At 38.0% G+C, this 20,468-nt stretch overlaps 3 protein-coding genes across 3 annotated transcripts in view; all 3 read left to right on the top strand.

The window, feature by feature from the left end:
• The window catches only part of LOC134815236 (phosphatidylinositol-3-phosphatase SAC1-like), a 61,055-nt gene that overhangs the window by 1,317 nt on the left and 39,270 nt on the right, over positions 1–20,468 (top strand). The gene's annotated exons all lie outside the window — the stretch shown is intronic.
• LOC134814985 (uncharacterized) lies at positions 501–3,415 on the top strand. The gene is made up of 4 exons (XM_063823379.1): positions 501–716; positions 970–1,479; positions 1,875–2,384; positions 2,515–3,415. The coding sequence occupies exons 1-4, from the start codon at positions 600–602 to the stop codon at positions 3,136–3,138; spliced, it is 1,761 nt and encodes a 586-aa protein (XP_063679449.1). The 5' UTR covers positions 501–599; the 3' UTR covers positions 3,139–3,415.
• LOC134815267 (protein FRA10AC1-like) lies at positions 13,626–14,697 on the top strand. Its single transcript, XM_063823780.1, has one exon. It carries the CDS (start codon positions 13,627–13,629, stop codon positions 14,506–14,508), a length of 882 nt encoding a protein of 293 aa, XP_063679850.1. The 5' UTR covers position 13,626; the 3' UTR covers positions 14,509–14,697.

Here is a 20,468-nt window from a genome sequence, read left to right as displayed (position 1 = left end):
AACAAATCATGTCTCATGAACCATGGAAAACCATTCGTAGCTATAAGTATAATACTACGGAGCCTTATCACGTTATATTTGTGCGTGACCATTACTATCACTAATTTCTGAATATAAACATATAAAGACTAACCGCAATATTTCAGCATGAGAAACTATGGTTACCATTATCATTGAAATAATAAGTATTTTAAAATGTGGGTCTAATTTTTGTTTTCATCAACAAAAAAAAATTCATCATGTTTTTTAAGGAAGTTTAATAACCGTAGAATAGTCAACCGCAATGCATATTGTAGCTAGGTAAACGCGTGCATATATTTACAAACAACAAGTGCAGAATTTGCAGCATGGATAAAGAATTTTGATATAACCACAGTGATTGGGACTTTGCCGTCAACTTTACCAATCAGTGATATGTTAAGAGTTTTTAAAGCAGCATGCTATGTAAATCTATTCATAAAGCTATAAAGGTCAAATTTATAACGAATAAAATTAATCTTCTTGTTTTTTAGAATTGGTGTTAGATTTTGTTGATCTCGAAAACTCGAAAGCTAAAAGTCCCAACAGTCCCGGACAGAGGTACAGGGACCAATTCAAGGATGCTTGCTACCCTCATCCCCGGACTCCTTCTCATTCAGGGATGCTTCTCAGCCGTACAACCACACGATAAGACTATGAAGAATCTCTTTGCACACACTGGGGCATGTAATACCCAGGTTGGGAGAACTAACATGTCATTTGTTCAACTTCAATATTATATATTTGTTTAAGTTCTAACGACTAAAATTTGTTATTTTAACGACCTGCACCTTCTTCTCAATAATAACAGTAGTCCACGTTTCTGTAAATTACTGAAGTTATTAATAACAGTTAACTCAAACTGTAGTTTGCACAGGTAATCATATTCATAATTGATAATTTGAATTAATTTGAATTAATTTACCATAATTGATTTATCTGTCCCTTCAGCACGGCAGAGAGCTTGATGATCCTGATTACTATGCCTCCAACTCCGGGATGCCTCATGACCCCTCCTCATCTGGATTCATGGCCACCCACGGCACTCATCGGTTTCTGGCAATGCACGAGCAGACCGCTCTGTTAGTCGGAGAGGGAAAGCACGGAGTGTGGAGATTCCAGGAAAATGGATTTATCCGCATTTATCGGGGGGTAGGAAGAGAGGGTATACCGCCACAAAAGAGAGAAGGTGTTCGAGATTTGAGAAAAAACGTTGTCATTGACGACGATATGGAAGATAAGGAAAGTGCCTGGGAGATCAACAGATTGCTTATTATTCTTGAAAGAAACTACATGCCTATTGATCCTAACTTTGACTTTGATCATCAATTTGGAGAGGAAGTTTTTGAGCCTAATGGTAGAAACTGGCTAAACTGGATTGATCTACCGATCTACCATGCAAGATTTGGAGGAAAATACAAGGAGCATGTTCCCATCGATCTTCCCGTTTATTATTGCCAGGTAAAAATTATATAGTTTAAAATATGTATTCAATATTTATCGATCGAATGAAAGGTTGGTTAAAAATCCTACCAAAAATACAGTTGAAGAACGATATTATATTTTGTAATTATAATAAGCCCCTAATATCTAATATAAATCAATATACTGATACCCCCATCATATACAAAACTTTTGTTTTTCGTATGAGATCAATTATTGTGGAAATGAGAATAAATAATTTTGCATACATTGCTATAATAGGTACACCGACTAAACTGATCTTTCATCAAATTTTATGATAGCTCGAAGTTTGGCAAGTTTTGCAGATTTCGTGGCAAAATATTAATTAATAAGAATACTTAAAAGCCAATCATCCCTATAATATGCCTAACACACTTGTTAAACTGTTTCAGATGTCTTCGGCCGAATTTCCTCATATGGGTGCAACGTGGCATGTAATGAAGGCCCAGCCCAAAGCAAACGTAATAGGCCCACTTGGGAGGAGAGCGGGAATGGACATTAGAGAAAACTTCAACGACGTTATCCGATTCCGGCTTTTCGATGATGCTGGATTTTGGGCGAACATAGGGCAGGGGAACCCCGAAACAGACAAGATGGCGAGCACGCTGGAGGAACTGAAGGAAAGAGCGCAGACAGCGAACTGGCAAAGAATTGATAAGGATAAAATTGGTTGGGAGGTTTATGTTATGGAACGTTCCTATCACAACGCCAAATCGACATACCTCTCACTAGCATTTGTTATGCTAGATAGCTCCACCCCTGAGCGAGAAAAGGAATACACCTACATTCGCCCTCATGGAGAATACTACAATTACCTGGTTGAGAAAGGATATGAAATTAAGAGTACTATCCCTAATAACAGCCCAACAGTTCCCATCGAGAATGAGACGGAAGTAAAAGAGGTTTGTCACAACTTTGTTCAGCTGTGATCACTGTAATTTTACCACCAATTTTGAAAGATGCATTTTCCTAAAACTAGTTGATAACTTGAATGATATGTTCAGCTTGCAATCACAATATATGTTTTCACAGGCGTATGGTTTAGCCACGTATGGACACCATCATATGGCCCGAGTCAAATATGGAATAGGGGGTGGTGCCTGCCCTCAAAAAGGGGGTGACGTTTCCATTTACCCGTGGGGGGATGCTGGAGGTGGGTGGCCTACCAATTATGAGGAGATCACCCCGCTCTGTGACGCTTTCCTGATCGACATTAAATTCTGGGTAAACCTGGACAAGCAATGGACTGAACCTGATATGTTCCTTGGCAACGCCGGCCATGACTACAGGGGACAAACAGCGGTGATGTACCAGGCCCAGGCCAATTGGTACGGCAAATACTCTGATCCTTACAATGTGGAGAGAGGAGCAAAGAATCCGTACGAGCTGGACATGACAGAGGATCACAAGATCCAGGAGTTTCCTGGAGAGGACGAGGTAGTTCCCGTGGTCAATTTCACCATAGACTTTGGTGTAGTGGGAGAAGTGGAAGAATATTTCAATACTGAGATTGACTGGACTCCCAGAACGTGTCTCGCTGATGAAATAGAAGATCAAGATGGGCCAGTTGAGTCGCCTGTAAGGAATACTAATACAGCAGGGATTGCAGCAGTTTCTGTTTACATCTTAGCGATAGTTTCGTTTATCTGGGCTTAGAGAACATTCAATGATGCATTTTAGACTTACTGCCTAATCTTATTTATAATAATATGTAAACGGATTCCGCTGAATCGAGCTAGTCGGACTAAAAAGGAAATTTCACGAATTACTCGTGTCTTAGAATTGGCTTAAAATAAACTTGTTCGTTTGTGATGATTTGGCTTGCACAAAGTGATATAAAAAATACGGTTCTGTACTATTTTTGATTAGCCTCGTCTTATTTTAATTATCGGAATAATTGAAATTATAACATATTATATTCTTAATACTCTAATACGACTAAGATTTTTCCCTGATCTATGACTTTGAGTCTAGAGATGAAGCTTTTAATATAAACCAATCACTGTAGTTTTGTGCTGTAAACACATGACTCCCATAAATTGGTTAACTATATATTGTTCGGAAAACGGGAAATATGTACTAATTAATATACTCTGTTAAAGATGCAAAAAATGTTAATGGATCAATTTCTTTACAAATTTTATTAATATTTAAGTATTGTTAAAATATGATGCACATTAAAAATGAATAAATAAAAAAATTCTTTATAAATTCTCTGAATTAAACATACAATTAAATTATTATCTGGGTTTGTTAGCTATTCTAATAACAAATAAGAACTTTGGCTAACTCACTAGTCGACTGGAGCATAACGACAATAACGATAATTATTTGGCTTACAGAATTTGGTACGGCAAAACGGATTTCTTCGAATGGCAAAATGTTGCTACCTTTTGAAAAAAAATTCCTACGTGAGAAACTGAGAAGCGAGCCATAGAGCACGAGCAGGGTAAGTTACAAAAGGATAGGCACACCAGTCAAACCCGAACCGGTATATCAAGATATTGATTGACGATACCAACCCTTCTGCAGATGAAGCAACGACGTCCTCCAAATCAAGATCCATCTTGAATTGTTTTATGTATAAAACGAATCACAATTTCTGACAAAAGGAAGCACAATTAGTTGCTTGAAATGCAATGTACTGCAGTATGGAAGCGCATGTGTGTCAAAAAAAATAATGATACACATGCGCTTCCTAGGTAGCGTATGTGTGTCAAAACATTTTTTGATACACATGCGCTAGCAGGTTTATCATGTATATCATTAGGTGGCCCATGTGTGTCATTTTTGTAAAATTGCTGTAAAATCTCTATTTAATATTCTAATCGCTATCTTTATCTATTTATATATGTATTTTATCCTTATCTCTATTTTATCTTTAAACTCCTCTCCGCTCGCCTCCCGTGTGAAACGAGCGCGCCTGCACGCTGCAGTGGCGCGAAAGCACATGGTTAGGTTAAAGCGCGTGTACTGTTGCTGCACAGGCTATAATGTTAATTGACGATGTCAATTCATCGCAGCTCGGCGAGGCACAGTAGCGCATTTCACCGATTTAGCGTTGCAAGAAGCATAATCAATAATTGAATGCGCGGCGCGGCACAGTAGCGCATCGTGCTACAAGCTATAATATTTATAAACATACTCATTGGAGAATGGAGCTATGGAGGAATGAAGCTGCCTGCTGCGCGTGCGGTAGAATGACAGGCTGAGCGCCGCCAAGTATTGCATATTGAAGCGTGTACGCCGACGAATGACAGGCGAGCTCCTGTGTCCTGGGATCGTGCGCGAAGATCGAAATGCAATTCATGTATCAAGCCAACTGCCAAGTGCCAACAACAATGTGTTTATTGTTATAAATGATAATGGACTAACCCGTTTCGGGATACTTCGTAGCAACTAGCAAGCTTGCCGCGCATCGATCCAATAATGCTTCTCGTCGTAAGTGGTAAGGCCGTATAGTAGAGGCTCTTACGGGCAAAAAGACGTGTTTTCTGCTACGAGTTTAGAGACCTAACCGCTAATTGGACACAATAGTATGATGTCTAAGGATCGATAATATGTTAAGAAGTATAAATTTGGCCTTATTAGTCACGTGCTATACCAATGCGCGTTTTAAACTTTGACAGTCTATTACTCTAAGGCAAATAAAGTAATTATATCCATATTTTGTCAGCAATAAGATCACATTATTTTCTATTTAGTGTGAAAATATGAGCTAGAACGGACATAATCTCGCTGAGTTATAGCTGTTTGAAATTTATGATGAACGCGCGGGTGCCAATTGATAACAACTAAATGCTTTTGCGCGTAGTGCGCATCGAAAATTTGGCAAAAACGCTTGCGGAGTGACAATATTCAAACTTCGATTAAGTATATGAAGTGGGTACTTCTCGGAAAGGAAAAATTTAGGCAAACACGATGTGACTATTTTTGGGTTGATTTAATACAACTGCAAAAAATTATTCAAACTTAAAGCAAAAAAGTCAAAATTTTTACCACTTTTTTGGATTTTTACCTCAGAACAAATAGAGGGATTTGTTTTATTTTTATACAATCTTGTGCGGCTGTCTTTTAGCTATCTTTATGCAAGTTTTGCCGACATGCCAACAAAATTAACTTGCTCAAAATATCAAAAAACATGGTTTTTTGGCCTATTTTTGGCCCAAAAATCGGTTTTTTGCGATTTTACCCCAGAACAATCAGTCCAATCATCTTGAAACCACTTTCAATCGATTCTACGGTCAAAAATACGTCTAGTAAGGTGTATCTGGGGTCCCTAACGTATCGAGCAGACAATGCCCGTAAGAGCCTCTACTAGTAAGGCCACCTTGTTTGTCGTTAGATATAGGCAAAATGCACCCAGCACCCCTGCGGACCTCGCTGAGCTGCTATGCAAAGTGAAAAAGCAACAACTCAATGGATGGTTAGTGGTTACCCGTACCGTAATGGGTGCTACATGCCTAGCATGAAATATTTACTTACTTACTTGTGCACTTAATTTGTGTATTATATGTTCATAATCATATAAATTCGGCGGAATGACAGGCTTGAGGCTGAGCGCGGCCCAGTAAACTTCGAATCGAAAAAATTAAACGAGTTACATCCGTCAACAAATAGTTATATGTAATAATTAAAAACAAACTTTGCTTGTTTACCTGAACTTAGAATTTTATACAATTAATGTAAGATTAAAATCGTGTTTTTACCAATTTCCCTGCACCATCCGGTTTACTGGGCCGCGCTCAGCCTGTCATTCCGCCAAATCTTTATTCATTATGTTAATGAACATAATAGCCTGGGGTCCTCAGGTAACATCCGGTAAATTTATTACCCTCAGCCCTTAGTTGTGGGCTGCGCGGTCGTATCGCGGCTTTCGCCTCGGTATAGCGGGGGCGAAATGAAATACAAATGAGGATCGCGACGCGTGACTTGTAGCATGTAGGTTTATAACCTACCAGGACGCGCGCCGAGTTGGACTCGTCGACGGTCCTGATTAATATTTGAAGCAAATATTTTACGACTACAAGTATCACCCGTTAAAGAAAGGATTGGAAATTGAACTCGCCGGTACGTCGACGGATGATGCTTGTCTAAATTTGTTCGAAGTAACACGAAAAACTTTCTTTTTGAAGCGAAATGTCTGTGTTACACTTACTGGGCGGCGCTCAGCCTGTGCTTTTTCAATGTCATTCCGCAACCATTTATCATTTACGAACGAATAAAAACAACGTCAATATTTTACATGTCACAGTTAGCTGGCAGTACGGCCCAGTTAATAAATTGTGCATCGCGCCGATCTAGCAAAAAACATTATTTGATGCGCTGATCAGTCTTCTAAGACTAATAATATAAAACATTGTTTCTTTTGTCCGTAATTGCCTGTACTGCGTGAGAATTACAAAATAATTACAGCAAATTTACAAAATAAGAATAATGGAAAAGTAAACGTGTTTTCTCGGTTATAATTCATAATTATTTTAGAATAACGCTTTATTGTTAATGCAATCATAGTGGTCAGCTTGTGACATGGCTATGACGCCTTTTTCTTACATGGTTATGACATGGTTATGACATGGTTATGACATAGTTATGACATGGTTATGACATGGTTATGACATGGTTATGACATGGTTATGACATGGTTATGACATGGTTATGACATGGTTATGACATGGTTATGACATGGTTATGACATGGTTATGACATGGTTACAACCAAAACTCCTTCAGACCAATTTTGAACCATTATGAGCACTTTCAGGATACAATTCATTTCCGTTCATTTCCGTTCATTCTATGAACCTGGGTCATTTGGTGCGACATTTGATGACCTCTAGGCCTAGCTTATATTATGACACTATCTATCATAGAAAACCGAATTGGGAGTTCCCAGCCCTTACGTAATAAGTCTCAAATTGAAATGACACACATGCGCCACCTATTGATTTACATGATAAACCTGCTAGCGCATGTGTGTCAAAAACAAAAGTGACAGACATGCGCTAGCAGGTTTATCATGTAAATCAATAGGTGGCGCATGTGTGTCATTTCAATTTGAGACTTATTACGTAAGGGCTGGGAACCCCCAATTCGGTTTTCTATGATAGATAGTGTCATAAGCTAGGCCTAGAGGTCATTAAAAGTCGCACAAAATGACCCAGGTTCATAGAATGAACGGAAATGAACGGAAATGAATTGTATCCCAAAATTGCTCATAATGGTTCAAAATTGGTTATGACATGGTTATGACATGGTTATGACATGGTTATGACATGGTTATGACATGGTTACAACCAAAACTCCTTCAGACCAATTTTGAACCATTATGAGCACTTTCAGGATACAATTCATTTCCGTTCATTTCCGTTCATTCTATGAACCTGGGTCATTTTGTGCGACTTTCGATGACCTCTAGGCCTAGCTTATGACACTATCTATCATAGAAAACCGAATTGGGGGTTCCCAGCCCTTACGTAATAAGTCTCAAATTAAAATGACACACATGCGCCACCTATTGATTTACATGATAAACCTGCTAGCGCATGTGTGTCAAAAACAAAAGTGACAGACATGCGCTAGCAGGTTTATCATGTAAATCAATAGGTGGCGCATGTGTGTCATTTAAATTTGAGACTTATTACGTAAGGGCTGGGAACCCCCAATTCGGTTTTCTATGATAGATAGTGTCATAAGCTAGGCCTAGAGGTCATCGAAAGTCGCACAAAATGACCCAGGTTCATAGAATGAACGGAATTGAACGGAAATGAATTGTATCCCAAAATTGCTCATAATGGTTCAAAATTGAATTATAACCGAGAAAACACGTTTACTTTTTCATTATTCTTATTTTGTAATACAAAATAAGAATAATGAAAAAGTAAACGTGTTTTCTCGGTTATAATTCATAATTATTTTAGAATAACGCTTTATTGTTAATGCAATCATAGTTATGGTTATGACATGGTTATGACATGGTTATGACATAGTTATGACATGGTTATGACATGGTTATGACATGGTTATGACATGGTTATGACATGGTTATGACATGGTTATGACATGGTTATCCCTGATGATTGGATATGCTTCAGATTTTTCGGACACCTTCCTTGTAAGTCTTTTAATAATCTTACCAATTTTTGTTGCAATCAGAGGTCGGGAAGAATAGTAAATATCTATTTGAATGAAGAAAATTGTGCTGGCCGAAATAAGCGCTAAAAAACCATCTTACAGTCAGTTCGCGCGGCTCACTGTAGATGGCGCACGACCTATTTGTAAATGTGCTGTAATTATTTTGTAATTCTCACGCAGTACAGGCAATTACGGACAAAAGAAACAATGTTTTATATTATTAGTCTTAGAAGACTGATCAGCGCATCAAATAATGTTTTTTGCTAGATCGGCGCGATGCACAATTTATTAACTGGGCCGTACTGCCAGCTAACTGTGACATGTAAAATATTGACGTTGTTTTTATTCGTTCGTAAATGATAAATGGTTGCGGAATGACATTGAAAAAGCACAGCTGCTGAGCGCCGCCCAGTAACACAGACATTTCGCTTCGAAAAGAAAGTTTTTCGTGTTACTTCGAACAAATTTAGACAAGCATCATCCGTCGACGTACCGGCGAGTTCAATTTCCAATCCTTTCTTTAACGGGTGATACTTGTAGTCGTAAAATATTTGCTTCAAATATTAATCAGGACCGTCGACGAGTCCAACTCGGCGCGCGTCCTGGTAGGTTATAAACCTACAAGTCACGCGTCGCGATCCTCATTTGTATTTCATTTCGCCCCCGCTATACCGTGGCGAAAGCCACGATACGACCGCCCAGCCCACAACTAAGGGCTGAGGGTAATAAATTTACCGGATGGTGCAGGGAAATTGGTAAAAACACGACTTTAATCTTACATTAATTGTATAAAATTCTAAGTTCAGGTAAACAAGCAAAGTTTGTTTTTAATTATTACATATAACTATTTGTTGACGGATGTAACTCGTTTAATTTTTTCGATTCGAAGTTTACTGGGCCGCGCTCAGCCTCAAGCCTGTCATTCCGCCGAATTTATATGATTATGAACATATAATACACAAATTAAGTGCACAAGTAAGTAAGTAAATATTTCATGCTAGGCATGTAGCACCCATTACGGTACGGGTAACCACTAACCATCCATTGAGTTGTTGCTTTTTCACTTTGCATAGCAGCATGCAGCTCAGCGAGGTCCGCATTACCTGAGGACCCCTTGTATCACGTGGTGACCCCCACGGTCGCTTCACTATAGTGGCCCCCTGTAGAGTCTTCGACGATACAGGGGAGCCGCGCACTTCGTGCGCGGCGGGTCATACAACGTATGACAAAGGACCCCAGGCTATTATGTTCATTAACATATATAACGAATAAAGATTTGGCGGAATGACAGGCTGAGCGCGGCCCAGTAACATTCCTCCATAGCTCCATTCTCCAATGAGTATGTTTTTAAATATTATAGCTTGTAGCACGATGCGTTACTGTGCCGCGCCGCGCATTCAATTATTGATTATGCTTCTTGCAACGCTAAATCGGTGAAATGCGCTACTGTGCCTCGCCGAGCTGCGATGAATTGACATCGTCAGTTAACATTATAGCCTGTGCAGCAACAGTACACGCGCTTTAACCTAACCATGTGCTTTCGCGCCACTGCAGCGTGCAGGCGCGCTCGTTTCACACGGGAGGCGAGCGGAGAGGAGTTTAAAGATAAAATAGAGATAAGGATAAAATACATATATAAATAGATAAAGATAGCGATTAGAATATTAAATAGAGATTTTACAGCAATTTTACAAAAATGACACACATGGGCCACCTAATGATATACATGATAAACCTGCTAGCGCATGTGTATCAAAAAATGTTTTGACACACATACGCTACCTAGGAAGCGCATGTGTATCATTATTTTTTTTGACACACATGCGCTTCCATAGTACGTAGTTCACTTTTGTTCTTGCAGCCTGGTTGACGTATGTTGAAATTATTATTCAATGGAATTCGTATCGAAGTTTAGATATTTTAGAAACTTTAAGTACTGTCTCACATCTCATATCTGCAGAAGTTATGTTAACAAATTTTGTGTTTAAATTGCAAAAGTGTTTTCAAGATGTTTTGTACTGAAAAAGTGTCACTTATGCTCACTAAATGTTTTCAACTTTTTGACAAAACTAAGATTGAACTTTAGTGACTGAATTTCCAATGCACAGTTTAGTACGTTGTATGGCCTTGATTTAATCCTTAGGTATACCCTTAGCTCAGCTTGGCTTAGTTTTATTTGGTTGAACAGTGTTTATGAACCGACTTATGGTACAGTAAAACCCCGATTTACTGCAAACCCCTATTTACTGTGGCCATCTCCATTCCCCAAATAGGGCTTAAGATGCATAATTTAAACAAACAAACATCCAATTTACTGCACAAACCTTGATTTACCGCAGATGTCTCCTTTCCCCCGCAAATGCATAATTTGATAATTTCTCGACGCCGTCGTCGGGGTGAGAGTTATCTGAACCAACTGCATGCCCCTACGATTGCGTCACCACTGGTGAGCAAGCATTTGTTTGTTGTTTAGTTGTGTTGAAAGGAAACATTACTTGATTAATTCATCCATTCGGATTTTAATAACGATGAGCTATGATATACCGTTCATCTTAGATTATTGGATCAATCTTATTATACGATTAGATTTTATAAACGAACTTGGCACACAAAAGATTATAATGCGGAGGTTGGCTGGCTCTTCTATAATAAATACGACACTTCAATTTACAGAATGCTTGCTAGAGATAAAACAAAATATTATCAGACTATACATGCAGCATGAGTAACTCAATGAAACAAGAAATTTTTTTTTCAATGAAACAAGAAATTTAATTTTAGCACATTTTTACAGAATAAAAAGATATAAAACAATTCATAAAATATAATGCCCATTTGGTGTATGACTTTTTGTCCTTGACTGCTAGTTTGGTTTTGGACAGGTAACTAACGGGGCAAGGAATGCGCGTGCCTGGAAGCTTTTGCACACACAGAAACGCTAGTTCAGTTAAGTTTATAGAGACAAGGCTCAGATTAGGACTAGAAGAAAAATTGTAAGCAGACATTAGGGGTTCTGTTTATAGTTGTTATTATAGGTTGCAGTCTTGTTGTGACAAAAAGTCTACACTAAAATATTCTTTGGTTTATATTGTGTAGTTCAAGGATATAAAATGCAGCTTCAAGCTTTCAAGGTGGATATTGGAGAGCTAGCGAAAGATTATGGCCTTTGTATCAATGGTTATATTAAGCTGGTGGATAAGCCTTCGGTAAAAATGGATCCGGAAAAGTCAATGCGGCACTCGGGTCCTTGGTATTGTCGTCGGTATATTGTCCATTATCTACGTTCTGCTTTCGTAGTTTAAACAATAGTGAGTTCTAAATATACAGTTTTAAACCGATTAAGTATGAATGAATGAAATACCTGACAATCCGCACTCTTATAATCCAAAAGCATGAGTAACTTGTAGTGATGTATGATTTCTAGAAACTCTAAATTAAATTTGGCGCTCACAGGTCCTCATGAATATGTGATCGCCGCATAAGGTTCTGTAAATGCGCAGGGCACCTTCAAGCTTAAATTATTCACCTTACTGAGGCAGTCAACCAACGCGCGGCTTTATTTTTATGATATGATATGTTTTGATTGTTATTAATGAATACCAAAATTTAAATTTGTTTTCCTAAAATTTGTTTTCCTATTATAGAAGATGTTGTTATCGGTTTTAAGAAGTGATTTAAGTAGTAGAAATTTGCAAATGGACAACTTGCATGAATTGAACGAAATTAGAGATATAGCTGCATGCAACAGATGTTGGGAAAATCTTTTTCAAGGGTACAGTTTACCGCATTAAGGTATTTTTAAGAATCATTTTTGTCGGTAAGATCCTGTTTTATAATAATAATATAATTATAGAAGATATTATCTACTTGAACAGTTATGGCTCTTGTCCCTTACGAAAATGGAGGCCACATCTTTCAGGCAATGCACCAACCTCGGCAAACCTTTGAAATTGGTGAAAATTCTATTGATATCTTGCAGAGTTACTCAACTTCTGGTGTTGCTGGTTGTGTGTGGCGTTCATCTGTGGTTCTAAGTAAATTTATTGCACAACATCCTACATTGGTTTGTGGCAAAGGTGTCATTGAGCTTGGTGCTGGTACAGGTTTATTGGGAATATCCTGCCACAAACTGGGTGCAAGAATTGTATCCACTGACCATGAAGATTTTCTGACAAGTTTGGAACAAAACTTTGATCTCAATCACATTGATTCCAAAATGTACTGTAAAGCTCTCAATTGGGGCGCTAATATAAAGAACTTTTTAACTGACAATAATTTAACACCGCCTGATATAGTACTTGGTGCAGATATTATATATGTAAAAGAAACTTTTGATCTGCTGATGAAAACTTTAATTGATTTCAGTGCTATTAACATGGATTGCAAAATATATCTGGCATGTCAAATAAGATATGAAAAAGACAAGAAATTCATAGAAAATTCCAAGGTGCACTTCATCGTGAAAGAAGTCCCTCAGGCATTTGATGATAACATTCACGTTTATTGTCTCTCTTCAAAACCTCAATCACTTATATGATAAGGCAAGTGGCACTAAATTAAGCTCAACTGCTAAACATTTTAGACACTGTCTCCTTCGAGCTTACTGAATATGCAGCTTACATTTACTTATTTTAAAACAGTGTTTTATCATTTATTCTTTTTAATCGAACCTTTTTCAACAAACCTATTTACTATTATATATTTGATATTATCGTATTATAAAATATAATTTATCTCCTTTGTTTCCCAAAACAGTATCAGAATGTTTGATGATTATATATTATATAAAAAGTATATGTTCTGTAAAAGGTGTGCTTAATTTTTCCATGTTATTCACAGTGGTACTAAAATGTACTTATTCATAATTGACATTTGAAATCACTAAAAATGAAACCTCACTCTCACTAACCACCTGATTCTAACTGTTATTTTTAAATCAATGCACAATTGTATGAAAAATTGTTAATAATTTTAGTCTTATTCTTATCACCAAATAAGACTTACTATACAGATGGCTGCTATCATCGACTATGGAGGTTATGATTCCGATTTGGAGGAACCCCCTCCAAAGAAACCATTCCTGGCTCCAGACATGGATTCAAAAATGGAACGTTCATACAAAACAAATCGGGATAAACTTGGTGGATTCACTTCGTACAGCGATAAAGAGTCGTGGAAGACACAAACATTTCATCTTCGCAAAATGGATGCATATGACCGACATAAAGAACTTATAAAGAATTATGTGAAATTATATGGGGGCAAAGTTGAAGATTTCAACAGAGATTCGTCCAAAGACAGGAATGATTTTACAGTGGTCAAAGAGAATCACAAATTTTTATGGGAGTCAGAAAAAACCCAATCTTGGGAAGAGAGGATAGCCAAACGTTATTATGATAAACTCTTTAAAGAGTACTGCATTGCAGATCTGTCAAAGTATGAATCTCAGAGGATAGCTCTGCGGTGGCGAATAGAATCTGAAGTGAGAAAGGGTAAAGGTCAGTTTATTTGTGGCAGCAAGGGATGTTCAGAAACACTACTGCTTTGTAGTTGGGAAGTTAATTTTGCGTATGTTGAACAAAATGAGAAGAAAAATGCTCTTGTTAAAGTGAGACTCTGTCCAGATTGCTCAATTAAACTTAATATGGTTAAAAAAGTGAATAAAATTAGCAAGAAGAAGAAAAAATCTAAGCATAAAAAGAAAAGGTCTAGATCCCGGTCTAATTCATCAAAAGAAATTGACACTAATACTCCAGAAGTTGCTGGTAGTTCAAAAGATAATGAGCCTGATATTGAAACAGCTGAAAATGTTTGGAAAGGCCCCGCTCCTGAAACTTTAATAAAATCAAATGAGGACCAAATGGATGAGTTTTTAGATGATTTATTCTTGTAGCTGATTTCTTCCATGTACTCCATTACGCAAAATCAGATTTTCGTTTATAAAATCTGATGTTATATTGATTATTGGTATGTTGTCCATGTTTACTGAGTAATTAAAATGGACAATATTATATGAATAATTTGAAATGTTTTGATACTTTTAGTATTGCTGGTATAACTGGTCACTTTATATTTGAACATAAGTGTTCATTTTTATCATTCGTTTCATATAAATTATTTCGAACAATATTCCTTTGTTATAAAATCGTCATCATTGAGTCAATTCAGAAACGGCCAGAAATTTTCTTGAAATCTTTAGATATTCTTATTTCATTTCATGTTCAATCCATCTAACATGCTAATTAAAACTTTAAGATCTGTCATGAACTGTTCTATTTTATCTTGGAATGACAGTCACAATATTCTGATAAAAAGAGAGCTGATATATTACCCTTCAAAACCAGGTAAATTCTAAATCTTGTTTGGAAATATTTACTTGATACATTAATTAGATGTCATTGACCTAAACGTAAGGAGAACGAAGGGTGCTCGATATACAATACTATTCTGAAATGTAGATCTTTACAGTGGCCGACAGAAGGTTAATTAGTATTTCGGGAGATGGCTGGATAAAATCTTAGTTCTTTTCATTCCTTACCTTACCTACATTCTACAATCATTTCAGGATAAATTCAGACAGCAGATGATCGGTATCGAATGGAGATTATCGACAAATTTCTGATTCTATGAAGAAGTTAAGAATTATTTACTGTGGTACGAAATCAACCTACGTAATCGGTGAGCTGATTTTTAATAATTCGCTTTTGAAACAATGCAACAGCCATAAGTAAAACCTATATTTAGTACTCTTTCTCCATCGAACTACCTTATTGAAACAGACAAAGTGAAACAAAGCAAATTACTGATGAAAATGAAATATTCTTAGTAAATTAAAACCCCGATTTACCGCGCCCCGATTGACCACAAACCCCTTTTACCGCAGCCATCTCCTTTCCCCAAAATAGGCCTTAACATGCATAATGTAAACAAACAAAACCCCGATTTACTGCGGATGTTCCCTTTCCCCCAAACTACGTTTCACTTTGTCTGTCGAGAGCCGTGATGCTTCCTACTAAACACTGCAATACTATAACCTATAAATAACGCTTTGATTCTAGAAACTAATGTTTGGATGCTTGGATAATCTCCCACCTCCCTATGTAATATGAAAATCATCATCATAATACATTGTCATTAAATTGAATCAATTTAATTATTCGATATTAAAATAATTTTTATGATCATTTAAAGTTTGCAAGATTTCATTCAATATCATGGTTTGATAATAAATAACGTGAAAAGTTGCTCATCTGTTGTGATCATTACACTTCAAATGTTATCACCTCATCGTACAATGTCCAGTTCTTCTGATAGCACTCCAGACGGAAGTGTTCTTTGATCAACTGCAAAAGCTCGTTCTGATTTAGAGTAGATATTCTAAAATTTTAAGTCAGATACGACCTTAACAAGAATTGTGTCTGTTCCCGAGGGGGGGCACATCCAGAAAGGCAGCAGACCTACTTAATAACTGTCTAGTGGTAAAGTGATAGTTGATAGTCCGTAGTCAATCAAAACAATAACAACAGCTTAATGTCAGCTATACAAGCCCAGTGACCTTTTATATTACCTTCACTAAGTTCAAGCTGTCAAGAATCAAAATAATCAAATCGTATCCGTTGTAATATGATAAGAAGGGTAAGATTTTGGGAAAGTATGATCAGCTATTAATTTACTTCATGGAAAGTTCCCAATTATTGAGGCGAAGAATCCCACTTTACCTAATTGTATTAGGTTATCACGCATGCTATGCCTAGAGCTGAAGTGATGAGAAATGTTGAGTTGGGATCGTGTATGTGTGTGTTCCTTCGTTTGGTGAAAATTACAATTATAATGCGACATCTCAATTTACTTGTTCTTTGCACCCACAACCACATTTGAAACTCACTTAAAACAACATTTTAGTAACCACTTTATCTAATAACAGGGTGCTCAGTAAACTTGTCTATATTCCCCGGGGTTAGGGAAAGTTGAGATGAATCTTGAGATGATGAGACCCTCAACATCACTACAGTCACCTTTTTCAGTTACAGCGCTGTTATTACTAACAATAGCCCAACAATCGTTCACCCTGTCTATTGTTTTACTATTCCCAGTGTACATGTTGCCCTGTCTCTCTTGTTTACACACTGCTTACTTGTTACTATCACTGAAGTTGTGTTGCCGGCATTTGATAGTTGATTTCAAAGGCCTTGAAACGGCAGATATTTTAACTTGTCTTCTTTTTTAGTGCCGTCGAAAACAGAAAGTAAAATATTTAATATGTAAGGTTTTGAATAATTCGACTACGTATTTGAACACCGCATACGACAAACTGGTCCACAAACGCTCGGGGAAAAACAATAAGAATATCAAAATAGCTCAAACTTTAGGGGTCAGCTTTTCGTCCGTGGTTGTAAATTTCATAGCTCAAGTTAATTTATTAATGTGTCCATTCCATAATTTATTAATGTGACCATTCATAAATATGTTCAATAGTCAAGTAATATATTCAATATTACGGAACGGTAAAGTTCTCTCTCTCTCTCTCTCTCTCTCTCTCTCTCTCTCTCTCTCTCTCTCTCTCTCTCTCTCTCTCTCTCTCTCTCTCTCTCTCTCTCTCTCTCTCTCTCTCTCTCTCTCTATCTCTCTATCTCTCTATCTCTCCCTCTCTCTCTCGAAGTAACAAAAGAAATGAACTTGTATTAACCTGCATTCGTCTGAGTTTACCAGTAAAGTGGGTTAATACATCAACTCAGCCTAAAGGGACCGTAAAAAATGAACCCAATAATCCTCATGAAATCTAAGCATAAGGTTTATGATTGTATTTTTGGAGTAATTCTAGGTATTAGGTATATTATGTTGTTTTTCTTTTGTAACCCGTTGGGCGTTGAACCCTGTGGTGTTACTTTGGTGTTACTTTGGTTTGTATTATAAAGTAAAACCCCGATTTACCGCGCCCCGATTTACCGCGGCCATTTCCTTCCCCCTAATAGGGCTTAACATGCATAATGTAAACAATCCAAACCTCGATTTACCGAGAACCTCGATTTACCTCAATCCCCGATTTACCGCAACTTCTTCCTTTCTCCTAAACTCCGCAGTAAATCTGGGTAGTGAGGGACGAGGTTCCAGTGCCACCCTGACACCTGCCCTCCAATCCTGTTAAATATACCAGCTCTTTTCCGTGAGCCCTTGTTCCCCTCCCCGCATCCACCAGCCTGATTGCCCGCTGCATAATTGTCTGCATTAAACCAGCTAAATTTAGCGCCCCTACCAGGGGATGCAAATATGTTTTGGTGATATGTGTTTGGTCCCGGTTGGGCCCAATGCCTGGTCGTCCTATTAAGTGCGCTGTAGCAGGACCTGGCTAATTAACCTCCTGTCAACTCTCACTAGCCCCCTCTCCTCGCTCCCCTGCCACCACCGCCTCTACCGCCTCATTTTTACCTTAATTTTCACCAATTAGTTTTCCTTACCGGACCGTTTGGTAATTTCTATTTGGCAAATAACGCTGTCTACCCGCTCCCAAATCCGTACATTGCTTTTCTGCCTTCCATTTTGGACGAATTGGTCTAATTTTATCTGTATTTTCCTTGTGACAGAGTGAAGGAAACATAACTGTTGGTAGGACTCCATCTAGTGTCACACCCTCGTAATTATGTTCGCAACATAGTTTAACACTACCTTGTTTTCAGCTGTTTTCAGACTTGTATCAGTTCCGCACTTTATTTTACAACTTGATATTAATCTAGAACACGGTACGTGAGCCTATCATCCAATTTGCTATATCTCTGTTTAAACTGAAAACTGATCAACAATTAACCCTGTTGATTACCGCATTGTAACAACTATAAATTGCTAATGATAGTTAACTACATCTTCCCTGTTGAGCTACACATCACGTGTAACCTCTGATCACGTGTTCTTTAACGACCGGCCTAAACCTTTCTCTTCCGGATCAGACGGCAAACCTGAAACCGTGAAAAAACATGCCCCAGTCTCACATAATAAAGGTGTCTAGTGGGTTGACTAAAAGGTCGGGTAATAATATGTTGCCTATTGTAAAGGTATGTTATAAGGTACTCAATTGTAAAGGTACATTACCCATAATAATAACCCTAGTTCTATACAGTATCAACACGTCTATGATATTACTCCCCAGTCTCCTACCAAATGGTCGATAGTAGTACTATTAATGGCACTACCGTGTTAGATTTTCCGTTCTCCACCGATCCAGGTAAGGTGTTCTTTAGTCTTTGTCGTGACTCCGCTGAGAGTTTGGGTGCCCAATAAGGAGGGGGAAACCAGATCCGCGACCAATGGGCTGACTATTTCACTGCCACGTGACAAGTCTTTGTATACGTTGGGTACAGTCCACAAATCTAGCAAAATTTCACACTTCCTTTAACAAAACGAGATTTGGGGGTATTTTTACAATGGGCCTAAATGTCATTAATTCGGCTCATTGTGTTAACACTAGCCAAACTGAATAATTAGCTCTCATTCTTTGTGGGGGTTGGGGACGAGGCCGACGAGTTCCCTACCAGCTTTGGTTTGAGGCCAGGTGGGAGAACTGTAGTCCCCCCTCTCACCTGCTTACCCCCATTATTTGGGCACCTTCTCCCCTCGGTGTTGTGTTACCAAGCTTCTAACCCGTCCCCCGACCCCCTTTGTCTTCCACCCTCTCCTCAATTAATGATCTTAATCCTCTTATTTTGATGTGCTGAGAGGCTTGTGTTCACTATTGTACGCTGTTCTCCCTGTTCTCTCCTCTAAAACCTTGAGGTTAATGTCTAGTCCCACTCACCTGCTACGATTTATCGTTTAATTTGTGTTACAGAGTCTTTATCTTCAGACTTATCCACCAATTTAGTTGCCAAGTGTGCTCGATGGTTGTATCAACAATTACCTGATTCTTGTTTAAATGTTTGTTAATTCTGTTTTCTGGTGTAAAGTTAAGAATTTACAATAAAACCTCCAGCCTTTGTCAATTTGTAGTCGCATCTTAAAGTCGGACCGAGGAAATTAACGGCTGCATCTTAGTATCACGTGATTTAGTTTCCAACGCATCACTCTATTATTATAATATTATCCAGTAGATGTGCCACCAAAATGTCGGGAATATACGCGAACTTTAGCCATCCCCAGCCACTGCTACCAAGATATATTCAACATGTGCTAAGATATAAAATACACTTAGCAGAACCGAGAACCTTACCCCCGCCCTTTCCTGAACCTGTCACCTTTATTGCATGACTTGCCTGACAGCAGGGAGATCATTTTATCTGCTAGAATTGTAATATCGTACCTTTAGCTCCCGTTATCTTTACGAGGAAAGTTTTCTCTCCATCTCTCTGTCTCTGTCTCTGTCCCCCTCTCCTCACTGCTTACTTATTGCAATTAAAGGTAGAATTATGATAAGGTCAGTACTCAGTCTCTCCCGACTCCCACTACACCAGCCTTTAATTAGTAGTCGACCTGGTTTGTTGACAGTATGTCTTATTGTAATGTTTTAATGGTAGTTTCACGTCGCCCAGTGGGGGACGATGTTTCATGTTGCCCTTTTTTCCTCAATTTAGCTGAACTCTGGAAAGATAGATAAACACATTACGTAATACTTGGATTGACACGTGACCGTGGAGCTTGATTGTGATTTGATTTCTTTGAATCATCGCATAGGACCTCTACCAAATCTATTCAGAGTTAAACCTTGGATGAGTGCCAAGATTGATTTAAGTCGCACCTTGGTTAATTACAAATTTTTGAGTGAAGAAATACTGTGGAGCCTTTGTTTACCTTCTTTTGTTTTGAGTTGAAGAACGAGCTTCTTATTAGTGGGGTTACTATACACAGATGAGGGTGGTGGGGAGGCAT

This window comes from Bolinopsis microptera, chromosome 5, assembly GCF_026151205.1.
Source record: "Bolinopsis microptera isolate Bmic1 chromosome 5, MBARI_Bmic_1.0, whole genome shotgun sequence".
NCBI classification, from domain to species: domain Eukaryota; kingdom Metazoa; phylum Ctenophora; class Tentaculata; order Lobata; family Bolinopsidae; genus Bolinopsis; species Bolinopsis microptera.
Note: the sequence above shows the minus strand (reverse complement) of the source record. Positions and strands in the feature narration are given on the sequence as shown.

Excerpts from the sequence above, each read along its gene's own strand:
- LOC134814985 (XM_063823379.1), top strand. The coding sequence starts at position 600 with ATGCTTGCTACCCTCATCCCCGGACTCCTTCTCATTCAGGGATGCTTC. Across the intron at positions 1,480-1,874 it reads TTCCCGTTTATTATTGCCAG|ATGTCTTCGGCCGAATTTCC; the intron begins GTAAAAATTATA and ends AAACTGTTTCAG. Across the intron at positions 2,385-2,514 it reads ATGAGACGGAAGTAAAAGAG|GCGTATGGTTTAGCCACGTA; the intron begins GTTTGTCACAAC and ends ATGTTTTCACAG.
- LOC134815267 (XM_063823780.1), top strand. The coding sequence starts at position 13,627 with ATGGCTGCTATCATCGACTATGGAGGTTATGATTCCGATTTGGAGGAA.